General features: G+C 36.6%; 1 protein-coding gene across 1 annotated transcript; it reads left to right on the plus strand.

The window, feature by feature from the left end:
* Positions 1-2,731: 2,731 nt before the first annotated feature.
* Positions 2,732-27,223, plus strand: SEC22B (SEC22 homolog B, vesicle trafficking protein). Its single transcript, XM_082833807.1, has 5 exons — positions 2,732-2,929; positions 11,360-11,469; positions 14,179-14,339; positions 15,940-16,086; positions 22,423-27,223. The coding sequence occupies exons 1-5, from the start codon at positions 2,855-2,857 to the stop codon at positions 22,575-22,577; spliced, it is 648 nt and encodes a 215-aa protein (XP_082689933.1). The 5' UTR covers positions 2,732-2,854; the 3' UTR covers positions 22,578-27,223.
* The last annotated feature ends 512 nt before the right edge of the window (positions 27,224-27,735 follow it).

Consider the following 27,735-nt stretch of genomic DNA (forward strand, 5'->3'; position numbering starts at 1 on the left):
AATAGGGGCTTTCACATTACTTACAATGTGCACTTTGTTCGTTTTTCCTCCTTCCTCCCCCAAATCTTTACTTTCACTTTAATGTCTGGACCAAGTCTGTGAACGAACTGAAGATTGAACAAGATACATTTCTGCTTTCACGGAGCTCTCAATGTAAGAAGGTTCAGTCAGGTATGATAATTCAAAATAATCACCAGCACTGACAGCATCACTACGTGCACCTGGGTCGCTGCTTCCAAACCACGTCAGGACCTACGTGGAGAAGCGCGTTCTACGCGAGGCGGAAGGGCGGACGCTACGGTGGAAGGCGGGGCCGTTCTGGTGTTCCTGGAGGTAGCCAATGGCCACCTGGAAGGCGGAGGTTTTGAAACTGACTGGCATGGAAACCGACCAATCAGAAGCTAAGTTGAATGAATTGCTGAGGCGGAACCCGAAGAGTTTTGGCGCTGTTTGCAAGGAGGTGCGGTCTGAAGAGAGGCAGCTTAGAGAAGGTGCTTTTTACTAATCTGAGAGAAAGCGTTTCAATTTTTAAATAACCGGTCAGCCGTACTAGCGCATATGTCTGGATAGCAGCCCAGATATAGTGGCTATCTATTTTTTTGTCTGCCAAGAGCGTCACCTCCTAAAAAATGCTTTTTTCATTTTTGCAATTATGTAATTCAAACAGAAGCTGCTGTTTACTTGTAGACCTCTTCTCTGAAGCGACAGTGTTTGGTCTGGGGATTGTTACGGGCCACAGGTTGCTGGGACTGTTATTTATTCATCTTCGTCACCTAGCTCAGTGTCTAGCATTTAATTAGGCACTCAAGAATTGTTTAAAAATAAATGGACACAAGCCTCTAACTATTGCTTCCTTTGATCTCACTTGTAAAATCTCTAATCTTCTGACTCTGCTTTAATGCAAAGTCTCATTCTGTTTTATCTGCTTAATTTGATATACATATATGTGCTTTACTCGGTTTCTTTGTAAGTTGTAAGAATTTGCTGTTAGCTCTGATATTCAAATTTCTGTTTACCTTTTTTTTTCCCCCCAGTACAACGTTTACAAGCTCCAAGATTCTTGAATTTGACCCATTTCACAGTGCTGTTGTCAGGTTTCAGGCAAACAATGGGCCTTGGGAAGAGCCTAGATTCAGGAACCGGAAAGAGGCTGGGATTCTTGCTCCAAATTTGCTTCTCCATGCATTCTCTCTCTGCTTCTCTCATCCACATTGCCATACCCTTAGTTAAAATACTTGTATTATTAATTTCTCATTACTGGAATTGTTGCAGCAGAGGCTGAGTGACCATAATTTGAGACAGTGGTAGAAGACATGTCCTTGTTGGCTGGTTGGAAGGGAAGTTAGATCAGGTTACATCTGTGAGCTATTCTAAATGTAAGATATGATTTTACCAGCTTAGGCTCCCGTATACACAAGGATTGCTTTCTGTTTCACTTTCTCACTGTCTCTGTTAATAGCACCATCAGTTTTTTTGTCTTGTCTGTATCCCCGTCCTTCATCTTTTGTGTGGAGTCAATCATTAGGTCTTCCTCCAAAAATCCTCTCCAGAAATAATACTAGTTTTCTCCTAGTACCTGTAGAGTTGTAGAAAAGGTAACAAAAGCATGAACTCTTTAACCTATGGTTAAATGTTAAGACAATGTCATATCAGGATTAAGAGCATAGGTTTTGGAGTTCAGCCTCAGCTCAAATCCTGTTCCCATTACTACTAGCTGTGTCACCTTAAAAAAATTACTCTCTAAAAAAAATAAAATAAAATTACTCTCTGAGGCTTTTTCTCCAACTCAAAGTGGGGACCTAATATTAAATAACATTGCTGAGTTGTTTGGTTAAATAACTAGTATCCCTAAAGCACTTAGCAGTGTTTCTATTAATGCAAACACCAATTAGTGCTTAATAAGGTGTAGTTACTAGTATAAATAATAAAATACAACATTTATATAACTTCTTTTTTAGTTTACAAAATGTGTGCACCTACACTTTCTTGCTAAATAATCACAAATATCCTGAGAGGCAGATAATATTCTCATTTTAGAGATAGGGACACCAAAGAAAAAAGAGATGATAACACTTCCTCAAGTGGAATTGTCTAGAGGTTGCTCTGATAGGGAGTGAATGCAGTTACTGGAAGTTTTGCAAGGCTGTCCTGCTACCTATCACCATAGATCACAGCTTTTGGAAGGGTGACTGAGCTAGGTGATTTCTGAGGTCCTGTAACTTGGTCATTTATTCACACATGCAATTAATACTTTTTTACCAGAAACTGTTCAAGGACCTGGGGATACAGCATAAACAAGCAAAAAAACCCAAAACAACATGCACACACACAGACAAAAATCTCTTCCTAGAAATATACAAATACAGAAAATATTTTGTACAGGATATACAATATAAAAAATAAAATATGAAAATACCGGTATATAGCTTGTCAGTTTTTTCATATACCCTTCATCTAAGTACCCATTAATTCCCACCCTCATTCCCAGCCCTCTCCCCAAGCTTAAAGTATCAGAAACTAGAAAATTCTATTTCAGTTTGTGTGCCATGCCCGTCAAGGCTTATTCGAAGCTGGAAATCCAGAAAAGTGGGCGGGGCCTTGGAAGTTTCTGAAGGTGGAAGGAGATACGGCGGAACTTGTGTGCTGTAGCTGTGGTTCTCGGTGGGAAGCCAATTCTGAGGACCGGTAGTGGAGAGCTCTGGAGCTTGTTTCCGGCCACCTCAGCGGGAATCGGAGACGCGAGCAGCTGGGTCTTTGGGAACTGAGGTAGAGGTATAACTGTTGTCGCGGCGGAGCAAGTTAAGACGCATCTACGGCCGTCCGGGCCAGTGCTGAGTTTCCGTAGCCTGTGAAGATGGTGTTGCTCACGATGATCGCCCGAGTGGCGGACGGGCTCCCGTTGGCCGCCTCGATGCAGGAGGACGAACAGGTGAGCTGCTAGATCCCCGGGACCCCAAGTTCCTGTCAGAGCGCTGTGCTCTCAGCACGGGATTCCTCCTTAGGACGCGGGAGACCCTTATGGCCTCCCAGGCGTTTCTGACCCCTCTGAAGTGCTTTTCCTCTTTTGGCAGTGGAGAAAAATAAGTCTTGTTAGAATAAATCTCTGTTAGAATAAATCTTGCCTGAAGGCGGAGGTAGATTTTTGTGTTACCTGTTTCTTTTTAGAAAAATTCTCTGGAGAAGGGATAGGTTTGGCTGATTGTGATTATCCAGTGTTCTGTAATTCTTTAGGGACTTTGTTAAAATTCAAGAATTCTTCTTTCTTTTTTTTTTTTTTTTTTTTGCTGTTAATAAGGCTGACTGACAGGTCCTGGGAAAAATCAGCTCCTAAGTCCTCTTTTCGTAGTACCTGATCCTTGACCTAGTTTACTGACATCTAGTGAAAGCAGATGAGGTATTATTGCTACATGTATGCACCTGTTTGAAGTTCAGTACAGTACCTTCTTTCAAAGTTATGCCTAATTCCCACCTCCAATAAGCCTTACTAAATTTCTGTTGTTGGAATTATAACCCTTGTGTTATATTCCTGTAATGCTCTGTACCTTTATTTTACAATTTTGCCTTTGTCTTTCAAAGTTTCCTAGCAGGCAAACGAGAAATCTTAGTCATCTATGTGTTTCCCATAGCTTTTACAATAGCAGCCTTGTGCTAGTAGGTGCTCAAAAATGTATTACGTTGATTAAAGAAACAAAACAAAACCTCTAGATAGCTTGAGAGGAAGAGGCTTTGTGCCTTAAAATCACAAGGCAAATTTCTGGTGTGAGACAAGTTCCTGGAGCAAGGTCAGGAAGTTCCTGAAGAAAGGAGGCTGAGAATGAAATTTATATAATTTATTTAAAGTGTTCAACTTTATCTTACTTTATCATACAACCCAAGTAATATAATTAAAAAAAAAACAAAACCTCAAGGCCTAAAAAAAGATGAATATTTTGCACATTTTTTTGAACTTTTCATTCATATATTCATGAAAAAAAAAAAACCTCATTAAACACATCAGATGTGCCAAGCATGGTGTTAATGCAGGGGTTTGGGGAACATAGTCCTTACTTTCATGGAGCTTACAGTTCAGTGGAGAAACCAGATAACTAACAATTATAATGTAGTATAACTGCTATGGAATAGGAAGAAGTTTCTGTGGTTGAACATGGAAAAGGTATCTAAATTGATTTTTGGACCTCAGGAAAGTGTTCCCAGAAGAAATGACATCTAAGCCAATGGTAGTGTTTCCTAATTAGGAAAGCTTCTATTTGGTTATATGCCGTTTTAGGTTTGATTTGGAAATATGTTTACTTTCACTTCTAGGAGAGTAATGATACAGATTGTGAAGTTGCTAAGTTGCTTAGCAGGTCATGCTAAGTGAAACATTTTCTATTTATTCCACAAGACAAAGTCTAAGTTGAGATAAAATTTGAAAATTATAGCACACCCTGAATTTTCAATTGTGAAATATTTTTCTCTTGTCCAATGTTAAACATTTTCCAGGACTGTGCAGAAGGAGTGAAATTGTTACAATGAATGCAGGAACATGATTTGAAACAAGGGAGATGGTGTGGGGGAAATTTTCCTTGAAGGATATGTAGTTTGATTAAGAAGTAGTTTTCCCAAAGGGACAGAAATCTGGTCAGTTTTCCAGCTATTGCTTTGAATTCCAATGTGGGCAAAGAATATAAATTGGATTTGAAAGTCCATATATCAGTAGGCTCTTATTCTCTGCCTTCATACTTCATTGAAAAAATTAGTTGATTTATTACTGTGTGTTTCTTAATTCCAAATTAGGTATCAGTTTACCAAGATGGGTTGCTTTGTTTAATTGACAAGGAAAGATATTTTACACAGAAATATTTTTGTGATTGTAATTCCATAGTGATTTCCTTTAGGAATTTTGACTTTGAATGATAACGTCTTTCCAAAACTTTTAATATCTGCAAAAATATGAATCTTTGACTTATTTTTACTATTATAATAGTATACAGAACATTTATAGAGTGCCTACTACATACCACCCATTGTGTTAAGCCTGTTAAATGCATGATTTCATTCAATCTTCATACCAACTATTAGGATAGGTACTATTATTATCCCCATTTATAGATAAGGAATCTCTGAGGCTAAGAGAGCATAGGTCTCTTGCTCAAGGTCGCACAGCTAATAAGTAGCACAACAGAATTTTTCACCAGGGTTCCTCCCTGCCTCCTTTTTTTCCCTTCCTTCCTTCCCTGTTAACCTACAACCACTATGTTAGTTCCAGGTACATAACATAGTGATTTGATAGTTCTTTCATCAGGGTTTTTTAACTTCGGCACTGTTGACATTTTGGAATGGATAATTCTTTGTTGTGGGAAAACTGTCCTGTGCATTGTAGGATGTCTAGCAGCATCCTTGGCCTCTACACCTTATATGCCAATAGCACTGCCACCACCCTCCGTCTAGTTGTGACAACCAAAAATATTTCCTGACATTGCTGCATGTCACCTGCGGGGAGGAGGGGCAAAATCACCCCTGGTTGAGAACCACTGTTTTGGTTAAAAAAATAATTTTTTTTTAATTAAGATACAGTTGATTCACAATATTATATAAGTTTGAGATGTACAACATAGTGATTCACAATTGTTAAAGGTTATACTCCTTTATAGTTATACACGTTTGTAATTATTATAAAATATTGGCTATATTCCCTGTGCTGTACAATATATCCTTGTAGCTTATTTATTTTATACAGAGTAGTTTGTACCTCGTAATCCCCTACCCCTAGCATGCCCGTCTTCCCTTCCCTCTCCCCACTGGTAACCACTAGTTTGTTCTTTTTAATCAATATCTATTTGATTCTACACTACAGGCTTAGTACCTAACTGCTTCACTTGTTCTAAGACATTTTAGTAATGTATTTACTTCTTAGGAGTCTGGAAATAACTTTGTAAGAAATGGATATCTTGATCAAATAGTTTTATAGTTAAGTACCCTAATTGTCCGGGCCAAATAATTCAATGTATTCTTTCAATTATTTACATTGATAACAGATACCATATCTTAGGTGGTTACTAGATGCTAGTCCTTGTACAAACTGTCTTCTCACTGGAGATGAACAATTATTCAAATAATACAATAGAGCGTTAAAAAAAAAAAGATACAGAGTATCTTATGCACTGTTTCCTCTGTGCTATAACTAGAAATGTAGGCCTAAGACAGGTAGACAGATGAACTTTTCTTTTCCAACCTAGACTCTCTGATATTCTATCTATTTCTTCCTTTCTGATGTATTTCTCCTTTTCAGATGTTTGCAATTTCTTTATCTACCTTTCTGTTCTACCTCAAAATGAACCATATTCTCTTCAGGTGTTAGATATAACTGAGTACAGGGCAGGGAACTCCCAAGAATCAGATAGTCTTTTGTACAGTTAAACTGGCGCACTCGCCCAATCATTGAGGGTTGATTAATCACCTTACGGTTATTGCTGTTAGAAGAAAATGGTTGGTTCTTGGTGCCCCTGGCCTTTGATCAATAGAGTTCAACAGGAATTTACAAATGATAAGAGCTTAGCTAAACATTCTTATAAAGGCAAAAGATGGCATTTGATACAACTGCTTGTTCAGCAGTCATAGGTGACAGCAATAAAAAGGATTGTGGTTGTGTGGCAATTTACTACCCTGTACCTCCTGCATTTTGTATACAGAACCACATCCTAAATATACTGATGATCTCAAATTAGTTTCAGAATTTGTGTAGACATTCACATCTACTTCATTATTGGATTGCTAACAGCTGTCTTCATTATACTGTATATAAGTTTCATCAAGTCTGTTCTAGATGAAGTAGAAAACAGAATTAGGACATCTAATCTAACTATTTTTAGATAGACTGGCTGACTGTGAGCCCTTTGTGACTGTAATCTTAAAAGTGAACCTAGGGTTTATCTGTAAAGCCATGATTATGTTGTTATGTGAGATCTAGATCAGAGCTGCCATATGGTTTCTTGAGCATTTCCTATGAATTAGATTTAATATTAAATAGTAAGATATCACCTAGAAGGTGGATCTACCATTACTGAAGCAATTTTAATTATACAGGTGATACAGCATGCTTAGGAGCAGGGGCTTCAGAGCTAGACTGCCTGGGTTCATATCCTAGCCCTTCCCCTTATTGGCCCCAAGTCCTAACATTGTTCAAATCCTAGCCCCTCCCCTTATTGGCCCCAAGTCCTAATATTGTGGGTACAAATACGCAGTAAATAGGAATGGATGAATGAATAATTTTCCCATTATAAAATTAATTTCTGATTATTGTAGAAAATTCAGTAAATATGTACAAACAAAACGACCAAAAAGTTAATGGTGATTTTTTTTTGACCATTAAAAGTAGTGGTAAAATTAAGTAATCCCTACTTAAGTTATATCCACTTGATGTCTAACCTTAATCTTTGTGTGTGTGTTTAAAATCAAATAATCGGTAATACTGTAATACTGTTCCACCTAATTTTTTTCACTTAGTGTATAATGAATATCTTCTCATATCATTAAATATTACACAGCATCATTTTAATGGCTCTGTAGTATTCCATTATATAAATATATACCATATGTTATTTTTTTTAACATCTTAATTGGAGTGTAATTGCTTTACAGTGTTGTGTTAGAAGATGTGGAATTGTTGGATAAAACATTATGCAAAATTTTTAAATTTCTAATACATATTGTCAAAATAACTACCAGGAAGACTGTGCCAGCATCATGCTGCCAGGAATGGTAATGCCAACTGAACCAGCATTGTAAAGTGTTGGTTGGCGTGCTGTAATTCCTATGTAGATATGTCCCCAGTGTTATACATTGGCGGTCACTGCTTTGTTCATTGTAAATTCCTGAAATTGTAGCATGCTTTTGGCCATAGTTTCTTGTAGGTCGTACAGTTGTTAGTCTCTTTCTCTCAGATTGCAGTAGTATTTACAGTGCCTCTTATAAAGTCAAAGGATTTGTGCTAATCTTCATTTCACTGACAGTTTTTTGCCATTTCTTTTTTTTTAATTGAAGTGTAGTTGGTTTACTATATTATATTAGTTTCACACTTAGAATATAGTGATTCAATATTTTTATAGATTATACTTCATTTTAAAGTTGTTATAAAATATTGGCTATATTCCCTGTGCCGCACAATATATCCATGTAGCTTTTTTATTTTATACATAGTAGTTTGTACCTCTTAATCCCCCCCTACTGCTGTCTTGCCCCTCTTCCCTCCCCTCTTCTTACTGGTAGCCACTAGTTTGTTCTCTATATCTGCGAGTCTGTTTCTGATTTGTTATATTCATTCATTTGTTTTATTTTTCAGATTCCACCTATAAGTGATAACATACAGTATTTGTCTTTTTCTGACTTATTTCACTAAGCATAATACCCTCTAGGTTCATCCATTTTGTTGCAAATGGTAGAATTTCATTCTTTTTATTTGCCATGTATTTATTTAACTAGTTCCTTTAAGCTGCTCACCTGCCTTTAGCTGTCAAAAAACTTATAATTAACATTTATGGTTGTGGTTATTTTATGAACACCTCTGAGACACTGATTTAATTGATTTGGGGGTGGAGATTGAGCAGGAGTAGTTATTTTAAGAATTCTAGGTGCGCTCCCCTGGTGGCGCAGTGATTGAGAGTCCGCCTGTCGATGCAGGGGACACGGGTTCGCACCCCGGTCCGGGAAGATCCTGCATGCCGCGGAGCGGCTGGGCCTGTGAGCCACGGCCGCTGAGCCTGCACGTCCGGAGCCTGTGCTCCGCAACCGGAGAGGCCACAACAGTGAGAGGCCCGCGTACCGCAAAAAAAAAAAAAAGAATTCTAGGTGATTCTTGTGTGAAGCCAAGGTTGAAAATCATTGGTCTATGTTGGTATTATTTCTTGGCACTTTAGTAGCGTCTCCAACTTTGTTTGCATCCCTTTAATCTACTGTTGTGGGGTCAGATATCTTCGGAATGCCACATAACAACATTGGTGAAGCCAACAGATTGACAAGTACCACTCAAATTTAGGAACATAGGATATTGTGCACTAGTTCAAAGCATGTGAGGGTATTCACTCGCCCCAACTGGCTGACCAGTCAAGAGAAAAACAATATATAGATTAGTAATACTGTTTAATATGATAACGTTAATATACATTATAATGTTAATTATTACAAAGTATTGTTAATATATAACAATATACATATACATGTTAATGTAGGAGTATTTCTCAAGTGAACAGACTTATACCAAATCGTTGCCATAAAAACAGTGTTAAACTACAAATTGATACTTCTAGTGGTCTCTGCCTAACTCCCCTGGTTCACCTCATGCTTATTTACTTCCTTATTTATATTGAAATTTCCAGTTCACCATTTAATTTTTTTATTTTATCTTATTTTGAGTTATAATTGACATATAACATTATATTAGTTTCAGATGTACAACATAGTGATTCAATATTTGTAGACACTGTGAAATGATCACCACAATAAGTCTAGTTACCCTCCATCATGAAAAAATAGTTACGAAAATTTTTATTCTTTTTTCTTCTTGTGATGAGGACATTTAAGTTTTACTGTCTTAACAACTTTCAAATAATGCAATACAGTATTATTAACTATAGTCACCATGCTGTACATTATATCCTCATGACTTATTTTATAACTGGAAGTTTGTGCTTTTTGATTCCCTTCACCCATTTCGCCCACTCCCCGACCCACCTCCCCTCTGGCAGTCACCAGTCCATTCTCTATATATGAGCTTGTTATTTGAGCAGGATTCCAGTCTTTTTTAATGGCTGAATAGTATTTCATTGTGTATATATACCACATCTTCTTTATCCATTTGTCTGTTGATGAACACTTAGGTTATTTCCATATCTTGGCTATTGTAAATAATGCTGCAGTGAGCATAGGATGCATATATCTTTTTAAATTAGTATTTCGTTTTCTTCAGATAAATACCCAGAAGTGGAATTGCTGGATCATGTCATAGTTCTATTTTTAACTTTTTGAGGAACCTCCATACTGTTTTTCATTGTGGCTGCATCCATTTACATTCCCGCCAACAGTTCACAAGGGTTCCCTTTTCTCCACAGCCTCACCAACACTTGTTATTTCTTGTCTTTTTGATAATAGCCATTCTAACAGGAGTGAGGTGATATCTCATTGTGGTTTTGATTTGCACTTCCAGTTCACTATTTTAAATATAGCTTAGAATCCTATACTTGTACATTTATCTGCCAGTTACACGATTTTATCATTGCTTCCTTGACTGATTTTACTCTCAGCTCAGTGGTTCACCATCTGGAATTTTAAGTTTCACTTTGTACTTTCTCATAGTTATACCATAGGTCCAATCCCTAGGAGAACCCTGTGTAAACACTTTTCTATTTAAACATTTAGTTATTAAACATCTACCAAGGAGAGACAGTGTTAGATCTTTCAATTCAAACTAAATAATCCAAAATAAAATAATTCCTTCCCATCACATGGCAAAAGTTATTTGTTTGTTTCCCCCAGTATGTGGATGAATAAGTAATGTATATTTGCTTCCCATTCTTCATGCACTTCTTTTCCATTTTGGATCTAGTAGGTTATTGAGGTATGATTTTCTCCTTTTGAAATGACATTGCTGTTTCCCCCAGTAGACTTCTTCCTCTCTTTAAAAAATATTGTAAAATCATTTAGAAATTGTTTAGGAAAATATTGCCTGTAACTCTATCATCCAAATGTTATTATTTTCATTTTTTTATGAACATACCCCTTGCTACCCAGACTTTTGCTATCCAAACTCAGGAACCAAATAGATTTATTTAGTAAAGTATATTGGACTTTCCAATCTTTGTCCGTGCTCTTATTCATTTTTACCTAATTGCAGTTATAGTGTTCATAATAATTTGCAGTCATGGGTGCACACAGTTTTGCTTAAATGCTCAGTACTGTAACACTTTATGGAAGATTTTGCTTGATATTTCAGCACAAAAATGAGATGATTCATTCAGTCTGTGGTTCCCAGGACTTTCCCCTGAGTATGGAACATGTTGTACAGTTCTCTGCCAGTAACTGTGCAAGTGAAATGGGTTAGGAGGAGGGCACTGACCTAATAGTGGAAAGAACACTGGATTGAAAGAGTGCCTCAAGGAGTACACTTTTGCTTTATAGTAAATAACTATTGTGACTTTGTTGAAAAACTCGGGATTTGGTCCTCCTTTTTTCTCTAAAATAGGCCACTTTTATTTTGTTAAAATAAATCTTACTAACCTGTAAATGAAGGACCGTATTCACATAGTGTCCTCAAAATATGATGCTTCTCACAAATTGGTAGTGCTTTTTTGGTGGAAAATTCTTAAATGAAGGTGTCTTCTTTCAGTCTGGCCGGGACCTTCAACAGTACCAGAGTCAGGCTAAGCAACTCTTTCGAAAGTTGAATGAACAGTCCCCTACCAGATGCACCTTGGAAGCTGGTGCCATGACTTTTCAGTGAGTATAGTCCTGATTTCTTTGTGATTATTTAAATATGAAATACAGTAAATACAAGTAACACCTGATAAGAATGGGAACTTTTTTAAAAGTAAAGGTAACTTTAAAACTATAGTTGCTCCATGGAAGCAACTTTCCTGGCTCTAATTCTGCAAAACTGAAATCTTGGTTTCTTTATTCAATTTCCATACAATAATTCAACCTGTTATCCTGTGTCTAGTAAATGCTATACATATCATGCAGTAATAGGTAACTTTTGCTTTGGGAGCTTCTTGGAGCCAGACACATGTAGGTTATTACCCTTGCTCAAACATTTACTGGCAATGTAACCTTGAGCAATTCACATGTACTTCTCTGGGCCTCAGTTTCCTCTATAAAATAGGGGATCATAGTTTTGTGAGGATTATGAGAGAATCCATGTATATCACTTAACATCTTGTCTGGCACATAGAGAATAGTCAATAAGTGTTAGTTTTTATTTAGAAAAAAGAAAATTATAAAAGATAATTTAAGGGCATCTAATCAGTGGTTATAGAAAATGCATACAGCTGAGAGAGGGATCAAAGCAACTTTACTGGATTTCAGATTATCTGCAAATAATTGGTATTAAATGTTTAATACATGTCAAGTTTGAAATTGATAAAACAGGAAGGATTAAACAAGAAAAGAGAGGGCAAGAAGATCAGGTGAAAATAAAAAAGAATAAGCTAAATAATCCTTACTATGTTAGGAACGCAGATACCAAGATAATATAGACCTGGGAAGAACCTGCTCTGTTTAACTCAAACAAACAAACCCTTTACTCATCAAGAACAAGCAAACAAGTATAAAGAATCAAAACCAAAACAGAACCCTGGCCTATTGGTTAATAAAGTAGTGAATATTAAATTTTGTAAGGTATTTCAATATCAAAAAATATTAGAGGCACTTCATTATATAGTATTTTTATCTCTACCATGGGTTAGGAACAAAAAAGATGTAGGGAAGATCTCATGGAATTGAAGAGAGATTTTCTTCTGCTTGGTTCTTTATAATCTCATCTCTTCCTTTATTTCCATCCAAGAACTGTTTATTAAAGATTTGTTCTTTGTCAGACAGTGTATTAAGTCTTGCCTGTAATGTTTTACCTTATCCTCTTATTAGCAGAGAGAGACATATACACAAACAACTATACTGTAATACCTTAGGACAAGAAGTGCTGTAGAGCAGAGAGAGGAAAGCAATAAATTCCCATTTATAGAGAGTAAGTTTCAGGAAAGGGGAAAGAGGGAGGGAGAATAGAGAGAAATTTCACAGAAAAAATTATAGTAGAATTGAGCATATGAAAATGAACAAGGTTTCTCCAGGTACATAAAAGAATATTATAGTTAGAAAAAAACAATATAAGCAGAAGTCCACGAGCATGTGAAAGAACCTAGCTTATTGGAGAACAACATGTTGTTCGGTGTGTTAGGATATATGATGGAAAGCAGCCTACACTTGTTTTGGAGGGCTCCGAATACTATACCAAGGTGTATGATTTTATTTTATAGGTAGTAGGGAACCTCTAGAGTTTTTAAGCAATATCATATTTACTTTTTAGGAATAAAGCTAGTGGTTTAGAAGATGGTCTAGACTGAAGGCAAGGAGACTGGTTAATTTAGGTGCCCAAGCAAGAAATAAGACAGCAGTATTATTATTATTGTTATTATTGTTGTTGTTATTATTATTATTTTAAAGGGCATGAGAGATCATATAATATAATAGACTATGAACTATGCTCTGTGGAGTCATAGGATGCCTGAGGAAAGACATAGAAAGGACAGGGGTGGGGGTATGTGTAATGCTTTGGGCCCTTAAACTCCTACTTAAGCTAAAGAACTTCTCATCTTATTTGCTGTACATATTAGTCTTCTGGATATAATTTTTGCTGAAATAAAGAGTACTATGGCTAAAAAGTTTGAATACCACTGAGTAACCTAACCTCTTTCCAAAACTATCTCAGACATGTAGTTATATAGCCTCTTCCAGACTGCCAGGGAGCTCACTCTCACAAGAGGAGTCAGTTCTGTTATTGAACAATTTGCAGTCAATACAGAGTTCTCCTATCCTGGAAATTCGGGAATATTATTAGTCCTGATATTATTTTCTGTACCCAGTAAATATTGTGACATTAACTTCCAACTTTTAAGTATCCACAAAAATTTCCAATTCCACTATTTTTCTTACAGCTGGAAGAAATTTAAATGTGTATATACTTGTTTGCCACACATAATCAAAGGGTAGATGGAGTCACAACTCCGAGTTTTCAAGAAAAAGTCTTATGTATTAAGATATTTTAGTTGAAGAATTATGTAATGAATAAATATGTCTAAATACTCTTTTTGGAATATACTTCTAATAATGGGAAGATGTTTGCTTTCTGATTCCAGTGATTTTTGGGTTGAAATTGACTTTCTGATTTAGTTAGCCTCAAAGGGCTTGGGCTAGAATATTTTCAAAAGTTTTTATAGGGAATTCCCTGGTGGTCCAGTGGTTAAGACTCCACACTTTCACTGCCAAGGGCCCAGGTTCAATCCCTGGATGGGGAACTAAGATCCCACAAGCTGTGTGGCATGGCCAAAAAAAAAACAAAACAAAGGTTTGTATGGCACTGAGAGTCTATTTCAGATTGTTGGAGGTGTTGTTAATCTGCAAACAACTTTTTCTTGCTTTTTTTTGTCTCTGCAGCTACATTATTGAACAGGGGGTGTGTTATTTGGTTCTGTGTGAAGCTGCCTTCCCTAAAAAGTTGGCTTTTGCCTACCTAGAAGATTTACATTCGGAGTTTGATGAACAGCATGGGAAGAAGGTGCCAACTGTGTCTAGACCCTATTCCTTTATTGAGTTCGGTACGTTTTTGCGCATCACCTCTCTATCAAGGGAGTAGTCGATATGCAGAAGCTATTGCTATAATTTTGACACATTTTTTTTTTTTTTTATGCTTACCTACTGAAGTTTTGGATTCTCCCTCCTAGTCCATGTCTTTTGTCCTTTTGAATGAATGAGGCTTCCTTCTCATAAGTAATTTGCTCTGGTCTTTTGATTTTTTCCTCATAGAACTTGTTGCCCTTTGCTCTTTTTTGTTATTTAGTTTGATTCTTCATTTGGGTAAAAAACTGTGTCTAAAGATCTAGATTGACATGTAATAACAGTTCTTTTTCCCCCCAACCCAACCTCCTCACCTCCCCCACCACACACACACTCACATACTCACAGTGGGACTCATTTTATGGAAATCAGAAGGAATGGTGAACGAGATCCTCTAATTTAAGTACTAGAGGATATATGGTATTGGGGCATAACATTTACTACATGCAGAAGTAGTGAGCATGGGTGTCCATATTTGTATAAGAATTATAGAAAGACTCATTACTGGTCAGATCTGGTAAAGTATCTGATGGCAATAGATCAAAGGAAATGGCCTTTAAGTAGAGGAAGTGAGAACAAGTATGATTAGACTACATCACTGACATTTTTAGTTAAAAAAAAAATTGGTTTTACTATCTCTGAATTTCTGAAGTGTTTTGAGTTTGCTAGATAAATGGGTCCTCTTGCTTTTTAGAAATAAAGAAATCTAGCAAAGCATTCCAGTGTTTCAAAACTATAATCTCTCCAAGTGCTAATTTTCATAATGTCTGGTTTTGCAAATTTTATTTTTGTAGACAGTAGCGGTTCAGTAAACCCAATAAAAAAATAAGACTGCTGTATCAAGGTCACACAGGAAATAGTTGGTATACTCAAATTAGCTTAAAGAATTTATATACAGAGATATGAATGGGTTATAGATGAACTGTAAGGTACAGTAACCTGAGACCAGTAGCATGGTAATTGTTGTCAACCCTAAGCCTGAATGGATAAGAGAAAGCAGTTTCTGGAACTAGGAAGGAGAAAATTTATGGAAAAGGCCCATTTGAGAGGAGCAGTAACTTTTGGTAGAGGTATACTGCCAGCCCAAGATGACTTCTCGGGGAGGAGCTAGGGGAATAAATACTTTGATATCACTATCCACTCCCCTTCTTCCGTACTCTTGGGGCTCCCCCATTGGCTGAACCTAACTGGAAGCTAGAGGGCAAAGAACCCATTGATGTAATCTATGCAGGTCAGCTTCCTGCAGGCAGAAAGCAGGCCCAGAAGGGTGGAGAGGAGATCTAGAGGCAAATGAAGGGTATCAAGCACACACATCTTAACAGTTTTTCTAAAAGTTGAAAATATAATCTTTAATAATCATTCTTTTCATAGTTTTGCATTATATAGACATTGGCAAAAATGAATGAGCATGCAATTTTGTAGTAGTATTTTGGGAAACGCCTGTCCCATTGATACTCATTCAAAAGCTTGGTTAATCACGAACAGTTGCAGATCCAGGACGAAACTCAGAATTTACTCTTTCCTACTTCTTTGATGGACACGAAAGAAGTTGTTAACAGTCACTTTTCTTCATCATTCTAGATACCTACATTCAGAAAACCAAGAAGCTTTACATTGACAGTCGTGCTCGGAGAAACCTAGGCTCCATCAACACTGAATTGCAAGATGTGCAGAGGATCATGGTGGCCAATATTGAAGAAGTGCTACAACGGGGAGAAGCACTCTCAGGTCTCTAAAAGCAGTATGAGTCTTATGAATAAGTGGCTCTTATTCCATAGGCAAGGATAGCTTATTTGGGAATACCTTTTATGCTGTCAGATTCTATCTAGTACTGTTAAGAATTCATCTTTCAAAAATGGATTACATTGCAAGCTTCCAATATATATGTTTCTTCCTAGTGTGGTTAGTTTCTATTGAGTTGGAACAATGTAGTCTCTTTCCATATCAGAAGCAATTACTGTTTCCAAGATATTTACAAAATTAAATCAATATTTACAGAAACACGTAAGTTAAGGGAAATGAAAAGAAGAATGAGAGGAAATTGTCAAAGATTTATTGCAATAGTTTGCTGAGTAGCCACTTTGGGAGACTTTACTGCTGCCAGATCAAATGTTATAAAATGCCATTTTCATCAAGGCATTCCTCTGCTGAAAAACTTTTAAAATCTGTGACTACAAGATAAGGTCTAGTCTCATCTCCACCTACTTTTCATTCATTCAGTCATTATTAATTGAGTACTTGTAATGTGCAAGGCACTGTGTTCTCTATACTGGAAAAAAAGGAGATGGCAAACATCTCTCATTCTCCCTAGTTCACAAACATTCTGCCTCAGCCAGGGCAGTGTCCTTATCATCCTGGACCTTCTTTAGGATCTAGATAAGAACTCTCTCTTCAAAAAAGCCTTACCTGATCCTTATATCCCACAATGCATTAATCTCTTTTGTCCTTCCAATTCTTAAAGCACTTACATATGTAATGTTTTTTAGCACGTAATGTGTTATATGTATGTATGTGTACTAATTTACCTAAAAATATATATATTTACCTAATGCTTAAATGTTACCTAAATGTTTAATGTGAGCATATACTTTTTTTATTTTACATCTTTATTGGAGTATAATTGCTTTACAATGCTGTGTTTCTGCTTTATAACAAAGTGAATCAGCTATACATATACATATATCACTATATGTCCTCCCTCTTGCGTCTCCCTCCCACCCTCCCTATCCCACCCCTCTAGGCGGTCACAAAGCACCGAGCTGATCTCCCTGTGCTATGCAGCTGCTTCCCACTAGCTATCTATTTTACGTTTGGTAGTGTATATATGTCCATGCCACTCTCTCACTTTGTCACAGCTTACCCTTCCCCCTCCCCATATCCTCAAGTCTGTTCTCTAGTAAGTCTGTGTCTTTATTCCCGTCTTACCCCTAGGTTCTTCATGACATTTTTTTTTCTTAGATTCCATATATATGTGTTAGCATACGGTATTTGTCTTTCTCTTTCTGACTATTTCATTCTGTATAAGAGACTCTAGGTCCATCCACCTCACTACAAATAACTCAATTTTGTTTCTTTTTATGGCTGGGTAATATTCCGTTGTATATATGTGCCACGTCTTCTTTATCCATTCATCCGATGATGGACACTTAGGTTGTTTCCATCTCCTGGCTATTGTAAATAGAGCTGCAATGAACATTTTGGTACATGACTCTTTTTGAATTATGGTTTTCTCAGGGTATATGCCCAGTAGTGGGATTGCTGGGTCGTATGGCAGTTCTATTTGTAGTTTTCTAAGGAACCTCCACACTGTTCTCCATAGCGGCTGTACCAATTCACATTACCACCAGCAGTGCAAGAGTGTTCCCTTTTCTCCACACCCTCTCCAGCATTTATTGTTTCTAGATTTTTTGATGATGGCCATTCTGACTGGTGTGAGATGATATCTCATTGTAGTTTTTTTTTTTTTTTTTTGCGGTACACGGGCCTCTCACTGCTGTGGCCTTTCCCGTTGCGGAGCACAGGCTCTGGACATGCAGGCCCAGCAGCCATGGCTCATGGGCCTAGCCGCTCCGTGGCATGTGGGATCTTCCTGGACCAGGGCACGAACCCATGTACCCTGCATCATCAGGCGGACTCTCAACCACCGCGCCACCAGGGGAGCCCTCATTGTAGTTTTGATTTGCATTTCTCTAATGATTAATGATGTTGAGCATTCTCTCATGTGTTTGTTGGCAGTCTGTATATCTTCTTTGGAGAAATGTCTATTTAGGTCTTCTGCCCATTTTTGGATTGGATTGTTTGTTTTTTTGTTATTGAGCTGCATGAGCTGGTTGTAAATTTTGCAGATTAATCCTTTGTCAGTTGCTTCATTTGCAAATATTTTCTCGCATTCTGAGGGTTGTCTTTTGGTCTTGTTTATGGTTTCTTTTGCTGTGCAAAAGCTTTGCAGTTTCATTAGGTCCCATTTGTTTATTTTTGTTTTTATTTCCATTTCTCTAGGAGGTGGGTCAAAAAGGATCTTGCTGTGATTTATGTCACAGAGTATTCTGCCTATGTTTTCCTCTAAGAGTTTGATAGTTTCTGGCCTTACATTTAGGTCTTTAATCCATTTTCTGCTTATTTTTGTGTATGGTGTTAGGGAGCATTCTAATCTCATACTTTTGCATGTACCTGTCCAGTTTTCCCAGCACCACTTATTGACGAGGCTGTCCTTTCTCCACTGTACATTCCTGCCTCCTTTATCAAAGATAAGGTGACCATATGTGCGTGGGTTTATCTCTGGGCTTTCTATCCTGTTCCATTGATCTATCTTTCTATTTTTGTGCCAGTACCATACTGTCTTGATTAATGTAGCTTTGTAGTATAGTCTGAAGTCAGGGAGCCTGATTCCTCCAGCTCCGTTTTTCATTCTCAAGATTGCTTTGGGGGTTTCCCTGGTGGCGCAGTGGTTCAGAGTCCGCCTGCCGATGCAGTGGACACGGGTTCGTGCCCCGGTCTGGGAGGATCCCACATGCCGCGGAGCGGCTGGGCCCGTGAGCCATCGCCACTGAGTCTGTGTGTCCGGAGCCTGTGCTCCGCAACGGGAGAGGCTGCAGCAGTGAGAGGCCTGCGTACTGCAAAAAAAAAAAAAAAAAAAAAAAGATTGCTTTGGCCATTCGGGGTCTTTTGTGTTTCCATACAAATTGTGAAATTTTTTGTTCTAGTTCTGTGAAAAATGCCAGTGGTAGTTTGATAAGGATTGCATTGAATCTGTATATTGCTTTGGGTAGTAGAGTCATTTTCACAATATTGATTCTTTCAATCCAAGAACATGGTGTATCTCTCCATCTATTTGTATCATCTTTAATTTCTTTCATCAGTGTCATAATTTTCTGCGTACAAGTCTTTTGTCTCCCTAGGTAGGTTTATTCCTAGATATTTTATTCTTTTTGTTGCAATGGTAAATGGGAGTGTTTTCTTGATTTCACTTTCAGATTTTTCATCATTAGTGTATAGGAATGCCAGAGATTTCTGTGCATTAATTTTGTATCCTGCTACTTTACCAAATTCATTGATTAGCTCTAGTAGTTTTCTGGTAGCATCTTTAGGATTCTCTATGTATAGTATCATGTCATCTGCAAACAGTGACAGCTTTACTTCTTCTTTTCTGATTTGGATTCCTTTTATTTCCTTTTCTTCTCTGATTGCTGTGGCTAAAACTTCCAAAACTATGTTGAATAAGAGTGGTGAGTGTGGGCAACCTTGTCTTGTTCCTGATCTTAGTGGAAATGCTTTCAGTTTTTCACCATTGAGGACAATGTTGGCTGTGGGTTTGTCATATAGATCATATACTTTTTAAAAGTAGTATTTATGTGTTTCATATCTATTTCATATACTTCTTTTATTTCTTTCACAGTAATCATCACAAGTAGTTTCCTTAATGTGTATTTTTTGAATTCAGCCTTGTTACATATTCATGAATAATGGCTTTTCCTTTATTATGAATTGCAGATTTTAACCTTTATGTTTGTAGTCAGCAGTTATCCCAGCATATAGCTTCAAACTCTTTAAACATCAAATATTGGATGAGTGAGTCTGTGTATATTTTCATCATTACAGACTCACAGGTTCTACTTGGGATAAAGTAAACCAGCACAGGAATTTTTCTTAAATCCAAAATTTATATACTGGTCAATTTATCAAAAGTGTAACGGATTTTCTTCTAGTGCTTTGCTGATTGCTACAAAGCTGATAAGCTGATTAAAAAAGAAGTACAGTTCTACCCTTAAATAACTTCATGTCATTGGGAAGATAAGAAAGATTGTCACAGAGTAATTTATAGATAGTATAAGGGAACAAACATCAGTTGAACACTTACATTGTGCTAGGCAATATGGTAGGAGGACTTTACATATATCTTAGTTATTCTTTAGAGTAATCCCATGTGAAGTGGGTGATATCAAACCGGTTTCACAGATAAAGAAGCAAAGACTCAGAAAAGTAGCTTACTATAAAAGTTACACTGCTAGTACCTGGCAGAATTTGTTGGCTTTTGGAGTCCTTTTCCATGTTCAGTGAATGACAGTTTTAAATCATTATATATAGATCTATAGACAATAAGAGCTATAAAAATGTAGAAGGAAGTAGATAAATGAACAGGAAAGATTTCTTGAGTTTTGATAGATCAGGAAGGAGTGAAGAGTGGTATTTTAAGAGGAAGAAAAAGCATATGCTGAACAGAGCATATATGAAGACAGTGGGAAGATTAGGCCACCTCAAAAAATGTTCTCTTCCTCTTTAAGCTTCTGTAATAAGAGTCCATCTTTTACACCTTTTTCTCCTTCTAAGTTTTAAAGTTTTAGAGCTAATCAACTTTGCATTTATGACCCAAGAATAATTCCTGTGGGTTCTTTTAACAAGATCAAATTATGCCTTTTTTACTGCCTAAATATACCTGTTTCTTTTAAGCCATAGGTTTTATTTTTTATCCAAAGATGTCACCCTATTAGACTGTAAATTTCACAAATATAGAGATCACGTATGTTTTGATCATAATTGTATCCTCTAGCACTTCTCATGGTGCCCATAACATGAATATTTGCTAAATGACTTCTCCAAGCAATAACTTTGTCTTTATGATACTATGTGTTTCCAAATGTTCCAGTGTAAAGGAATTCTCTTAACTATTAATTATTTCATATGACCTAATATTTATTTCCTTGCCCAGTTATTCTCAGCAGATTTAGATTCATGTAGCAAATATTTATTTATTGATTTTTCACTGTATTTTTCACTGACTGTATGCCAGATCACATTCTAGGCACTGGGAATATAGTAATAAACACAGTAGTAGTTAAAAACCTCTGTCCAATGGATTGTACATTCTAGTAGACTGGCTGGAAAGATTCCTTGCAGCATTGTCATGGCTATTTCTCATCCCTTAACTGCTTTTTGCACTAGGTGCTTTTCTTACAGGACAAATTCTAATTTGGAAATGGCTGGCATGCCTGTGTTATTAAGTAATGCCACATTTCTCAATCAAAACCAGTCTCTATTAAGCAACTCCAAATATTCCAAAAGCATTCTCCAAGGAAGAACAAATAAATTCAGATTGCAATATAGTTTTTCAGAATTTTAAAGAAGTAAAAAGTTTTATTAGAATTTATTTATGCCAAACTGAGAGTTTGTTTTTATTATTAAAAACATGCCATATATTTTAAGCCCAGTCTAGCTTGTGTATATCTGACTGTTTCTCTAAGTGCTCAGTTAACAATTAAAAGAAGATACTGACATTACAAATGTCCTTATAGGAAAAAAGAAAAACTTTGCCTAAGATTCTAAAAAGCTTAATTTAGTAGATATTGGTGGTTTTCTAGCACCTGTGATTGTATTTTCATTATAATACAACTTTCCTATATCTGTTAAAATATAATTTCTGATAGCTTTATCTTCATAATAATAGTCTTTACTATGTGGAAAGTCTTAGAAATTTGGTAGCAGTCACCACTGAGATATAGCTTAATACTCAGTGTCTGGTTCTTTGAATTTTCTGGTTACCTGCATCTTTTATCTTACCTGGATTATCATTTGTCAAAATATAAGCAAATATGATTTAGACCATTAAGAGATTATGAAGATAGTTATGGTCAGCTAACATTTGTCAAGTGTTTACTGTATGTAGGCATTGTGCTCACTTTACAGGCATCCTATGATATGTTTATTGTTACTATATAATCCCTATTTTTATAGACAAAAGAAGCTGGGTCTTAGAGAGGCTGAGTTGACCAATACCACGTGACTGGTACAGCTGAGAGTTGAACCAGGGTCTGAGGCCAGAGCCTGCATACAGCCTCAAGAATTTGAACATAAATTGATCTGATAATTTTAAAATGCATTGTAGATTTTACAGTGCTTCAGGATCACGAGTTAATCAGTGTATGCAACCGTACCCTTAAAATAAAAATGATAGTTTAAGCTTCATGGTTTGAAATAGTGCCACTCGTTTTGGTTATTTTTATGTCTTAATACATTTGATAAAATACTTTAAGGGACTAATTGATGTTATCCTTTTTTCCTTTTTGACAGCATTGGATTCGAAGGCTAACAATTTGTCCAGTCTGTCCAAGAAATACCGCCAGGATGCGAAGTACTTGAACATGCGTTCCACTTACGCCAAACTTGCAGCAGTAGCTGTATTTTTCATCATGTTAATAGTGTATGTGAGATTCTGGTGGCTGTGAAGTAGTGAATCCAGTCACTGGCAAGGAAGAACCTAGAACCCAGCAGGTGTATGTTTTCAGGAAGCTGAGCTCACAGAGATGCGTATTAGAATCCAAGTGGAACTTCTGCCTCTAAAGACCTTGCAAGGAAAGACATGTCCTGAAAATGAAAGATTACGCCTCATTTAATGAAGCTTAGCCCTATGTAGAAAGTGTCTTTTGGGGGCAGAGGCTTTCTCTGGGTGCTAAGCCATATATGTTAGGGAACAGTAGATTGTTTTATTTGTTTTTTTCCCTCCCAGTGTTTTACATTTTTAAAACAGCACTGACTGGGCATCCTCATCTCTAATGGAGCCGTCAGTGAGGTTTGGCTTAACCAACCTGTGCTAGCAACAGTCTGAAATCCCTTCAGAGAAGGCAGCCCTTTGGAAAGTTTTTGGACTCTGTTTAATCAACATTCCGTTTGTTGGTGACACTTGTGATTTTTCAGGAATCTGAGTTGTTGATGGCCTTTTAAACAAGACTCCAGTAAGTGAAGGTTAATTGCTGTGCTGCAAGAGATCCTGTCTATTGGCCCCTGTAGGAAGTTAACCTTTGTTGTTTTCCATTTATGATGTTTTGCTTATTGCACAATTGCTTTAGGGTTAAATGAATTATATTGATGCCTTGAAATTATAGCACTCCGTGATTAAGAAGCTAAAATGTTTTCTGTCATTTACTCCTTAAAAGACTTAAATGTTTTGTTTGGGACATTCTTAATTTTATTTTTCCGCATCTGGTTTATATTAATCTAAGAGTGAATGTAGCGTACTGATAGCCAGAGGCCCCTGACTTAGTGACAAAGAGAGGCCGGCTCATGACTACAGCTTTGTCCTGCCCTTTTCTCACTTTTTCTCCACTACGATTTTCCCCACTCTTCCTCCTGCCACAATTTGCTAACATTTTTTAAATTCCTCTATGTGCAATAGTTTCATGTCCCTCTCAGGATATCCTCAAATTTCAAAATGGAAAATATTCAGTTGCGTAGTTAATTAAATTGAAATTTTTCAGAGCAACTACTCAAACTACTAAACACATTTATCTGAGAAAATCTGAGAGCACCTTGTATCTGCTTCAGTTATGTAAGTCTCTGAGAATGTTCCAGAAATAGGTAACTCATTTACAGTAGCTTCTATTAACAAATAAAAGTACCTATGATTTTTCCCTTTTTTGCTCTGGGATAATGGGAATTTCCTTTTACCTTCCGAGGTAGAATTTTTTTAAATGGGGAGAATAGGCCTTTTAAATATTGTCACAAGGGTCTACAATATACCCTATAATTACTACACATACTGCAAACATTTCTTTAAATTGTACAGGAAAATGAGCCTACTTCTTAAAATCTTTGGAAAGAACTTTAACCAGTAAGCAATTTTATAACTCAGGATCATCAAACCTACTGTTCTGATTCCTGATAGAAAAAAAAAATTCTATTTCTTTAAAACAAGGCAAGGAGAAATGCTTATTTTATTCCTGATAATTTACAGAACTAGAATAAAACTTTTTTCTTTCCATTTTGGACCTATGTCTGCCAATTGGAGTTTTGTGCATGAAATAAGAAGTTACTTTTTATAGCGAATAAGTGCTTTGAAGTCCCTAAAAGGCTTATCCTAAGTAATGATATTGGTAATAAAAGCCTTTGAAAGGCTGAAAACCTAAGTATTGGTACCATAGCATTTGGTACTTTTGTAGGAGTGGAGAGTGGCAGCTCGTTGAGAGTTGCATGCTGCAACCAAGTAGTCAGCAATGAAATAAATACTTCTAGAATGTTCCCTTTAGTGTGAAGTTTTGTTATATAGTTAATTTACGTGCACATCTTCTTCTATAGATACACTTCTACCTAAACTCAGTGAGTTAATTAAAAAACTCAGTGAGTTGGGGTGGGGGATGATAAACAAAGGGATAAGAAAGTAGTTTAAGATTATGATGGTAGAAAATGAAAGAACAGGACTGTCATAATATGACTCCTGCTTCTGTTCCTTATTGGAGGAAGTGGGAAGATCTGACTAGATGAAATGAACCAGCAATCAAACAGGTATCTAAAATAGAATGTGATAAATACTGTTCAGGGTTATCGGGGGCACATTAAAAAAGGACACCTAATTTACTGTGGGGAGGGGTGTGGTAAGAGAAGGAGAGTGGGATTTCCCAGACGGAGTCAACGACTTGTGAAGAGTCATGAGTTAAAAGAGTGAGGCCCATTTGGGGGATCATATAGCTTGGTTCAACTTAACTCATAGGTTAAGTGTAGGCAACTGAGACTTGAGGAAGAAGAAGTAGACGGTACACTGTCATGCAAGTCATTCAGACTATACTAACATCAGTGGCAAGAGATGGCATCAGATTTATAACTTCAAATGATCATTCTGGCCATGCTATAAAAGATATATTAGAGAGGAATAAGCCTGAAAGTAGGGAGATGAAACTAAGGAGCCATCAGAGTAGAATGAGACATAGACAGGTTTCAAGTTATTTTCAAGAAAGGAATAATCCCACATACTGAAATATTTACACAATGCTTTCTGTGTTAGGAGCTTATTTTAATTCTCATGTTGACATTTTGAAGTAAATACTGTTCACACCATGTGAATGAAGAAACTTTACTGCACTGAGGCACAGAAGAGTTGAGTAATTTATCCAAAGATGCAGAACTAGCAAGTGACAGAGCTAAGATTTGAACCTAGACAGTTTGACTCCAGAGTCTGTGCTTTTCTCCACCATACTATACCACCAAGAGGTCAAATCAAACAAGTACCACAAAATGTATTTTGAATTTAACAATTAGGAGCGTAATCATACAAGCAGAGTAATTCCAGGGCAGGAGAGACACAAGTCAGATTGCAGTGGGTTGAGGATTGTGTGAACCACTAGGAGGTAAAGACGTTGAACTACTATTTAGAAGTAGCTTTTTTGGTTATGGCACTGAACTTCATAACATGTTTTAATTAAGAAATCTCACAAGTGTTAACATAGCAATATTTGGCACATTGTATGTACATCTCTTCATTTAAATGTCTAACTGGTTCTTAAGCTTTTTGGAAAACCTTTGAAAATCTGGTGAAAGGTATGTGCCTTTACCCCAGAAAAATGTTCATGTGGACGTGTATACCAAGTATCACATACTATGTCAGGGTTTTCAAGAACTCTATAAAGCCTGTTCATGACCTGGTGGTCCATGATCCCCCCAGCTAAGAACTCCAAATATAGAGGATGTGGAACTCAAAGGAAAGAATCCAGAAACCTTGAAAACTGTACAGCTGAGGTGAACTAGAAAAATTCTACAGTTTGAACTAACTTTGTGGATGAGATTCATTCTTAAAAAATTGTGTAAAAAAATTCTATCAAATATTTTTGGATCTTGTTCTACAGAAAAAAAATATTTGGTCCAGTTCCTCAAAATCAAGGATCTTAAATTTTTTATTTCTACTTTTATCAGTAGGAAGTCTTGCAAAAGCAAGTTAAGAAGGCAAATGGATAATCATTTCTTCATACATAGTATTTAATAATACATGTATGAGAAGACATCTCAGTTTAAATTCCCATCTTATTGGGAGTTTTCATGACCTAAGGGCTTGAATGTTGGTGGACACACAATTAAGGCTTTTAGTTAGTGTATTTAGCAGAAATGACTGAGCCCCATCTGGTTGTCTTTTTAGCTCAGCAAAAAGGCAAAGAGCAGTGGTTGTAAAGATGTTACTACTGTAAATGCACATTAACTAATTGGACCAAATAAATAGCTTGTACTTTTTAAAAGTCCCAAAGAAAAATTTGTAGCATGTGTGACATAGTTTGAGGTAGAAGGGGCAAATTGAGTCTCACATCCTATTAATCATTACGGACAGCGTTGACCCAACAGTATAAAACTATCTTGAGCAATTTAATCACTCCATTCTAATAAAGTTTATTTCAAGTGCTGTAATTGAATCCATGTCTTAGATTAGAAAAATTGTTGGAAATTTGACTTCCGTATACTAATCAAAACTGGACTAACCTTCTATAACCTTCATTAATTGAGCATATGTGTCAGTCATTTTACATGTATTATTACAGTCCTCATAACCGTTTTCCCAGCTTGCCCAAGGTCACATAGCAAGTTGAAGTACTTGGGTTCAAATCCAGGACTGCTAGACACCCAACCACTACATATACTGTTTATTCCTAAATTATGTTGTAGAAGTGTTTGTCCTAAGCACTATTTCACTTTGTCCTGTCAAGTTATTTGTTTTTGTCTTTTTTTGGAAAAGGTTGGCTTTTTAAAAATATAATTTCATTTTATTATTTCCTTCTCTTTTTCATTTACTTATCTGTCATTTCTCCCTTTATTTTTTAATATTTTTTGCTCTCGGGTTCTTGTTTGCCTTTTCTCCTTCTTGGTTTGTAACACATTTTTTAAAAACTTTATTTTCTATTGGAGTACATTTGATTAACAATGTTGTGTTAGTTTCAGATGTACAACAAAGTGATTTGATTATACATATACATGTATCTATTCTTTTTCAAATTCTTTTACCAATTAGGTAGTTACAGAATATTGAGCAGAGTTCCATGTGCTATACAGTAGGTCCCCATTGGTCATCCATTTTAAACAGAACAGTGTGTGCATGGCAATCCCAAACTCCCTAACTATCCCTCCCCCCACACACACCCTTCTCCCCTGGTAACCATATTCTCTAAGTCTGTGAATCTGTTTCTGTTTTGTAAATAAGTTCCTTTTATCATTTTTTTTTAGATTCTGCATATAAGTGATATCATACGATATTTCTCTTTCTCTGTATGACTTACTTCACTCAGTATGACAATCTCTAGGTCCATCCATGTTGCTGCAAATGGCATTATTTCATTCTTTTTAACAGCTGAGTAATATTCCATTGTATATATGTACCACATCTTCTTTATCCATTCTTCTGTTGATGGACATTTAGGTTGCTTCCATGTCTTGGCTATTGTGAACAGTGCTGCAATGAACATTGGGGCACATGTATCCTTTCAGACCATGTTTTTCTCTGGGTATATGCCCAAGAGTGGGAATGCAGGATCATATGGTAGCTCTATTTTTAGTTTCTTAAGGAACCTCCATACTGTTCTCCATAGTGGCTGCACCAATTTACATTCCCACCAACAGTGCCAGGAGGGTTCCCTT

The sequence above is a fragment of the Leucopleurus acutus genome (genome assembly GCF_964270905.1).
Source record: "Leucopleurus acutus genome assembly, chromosome: 2".
Classification (NCBI taxonomy): Eukaryota; Metazoa; Chordata; class Mammalia; order Artiodactyla; family Delphinidae; genus Leucopleurus; species Leucopleurus acutus.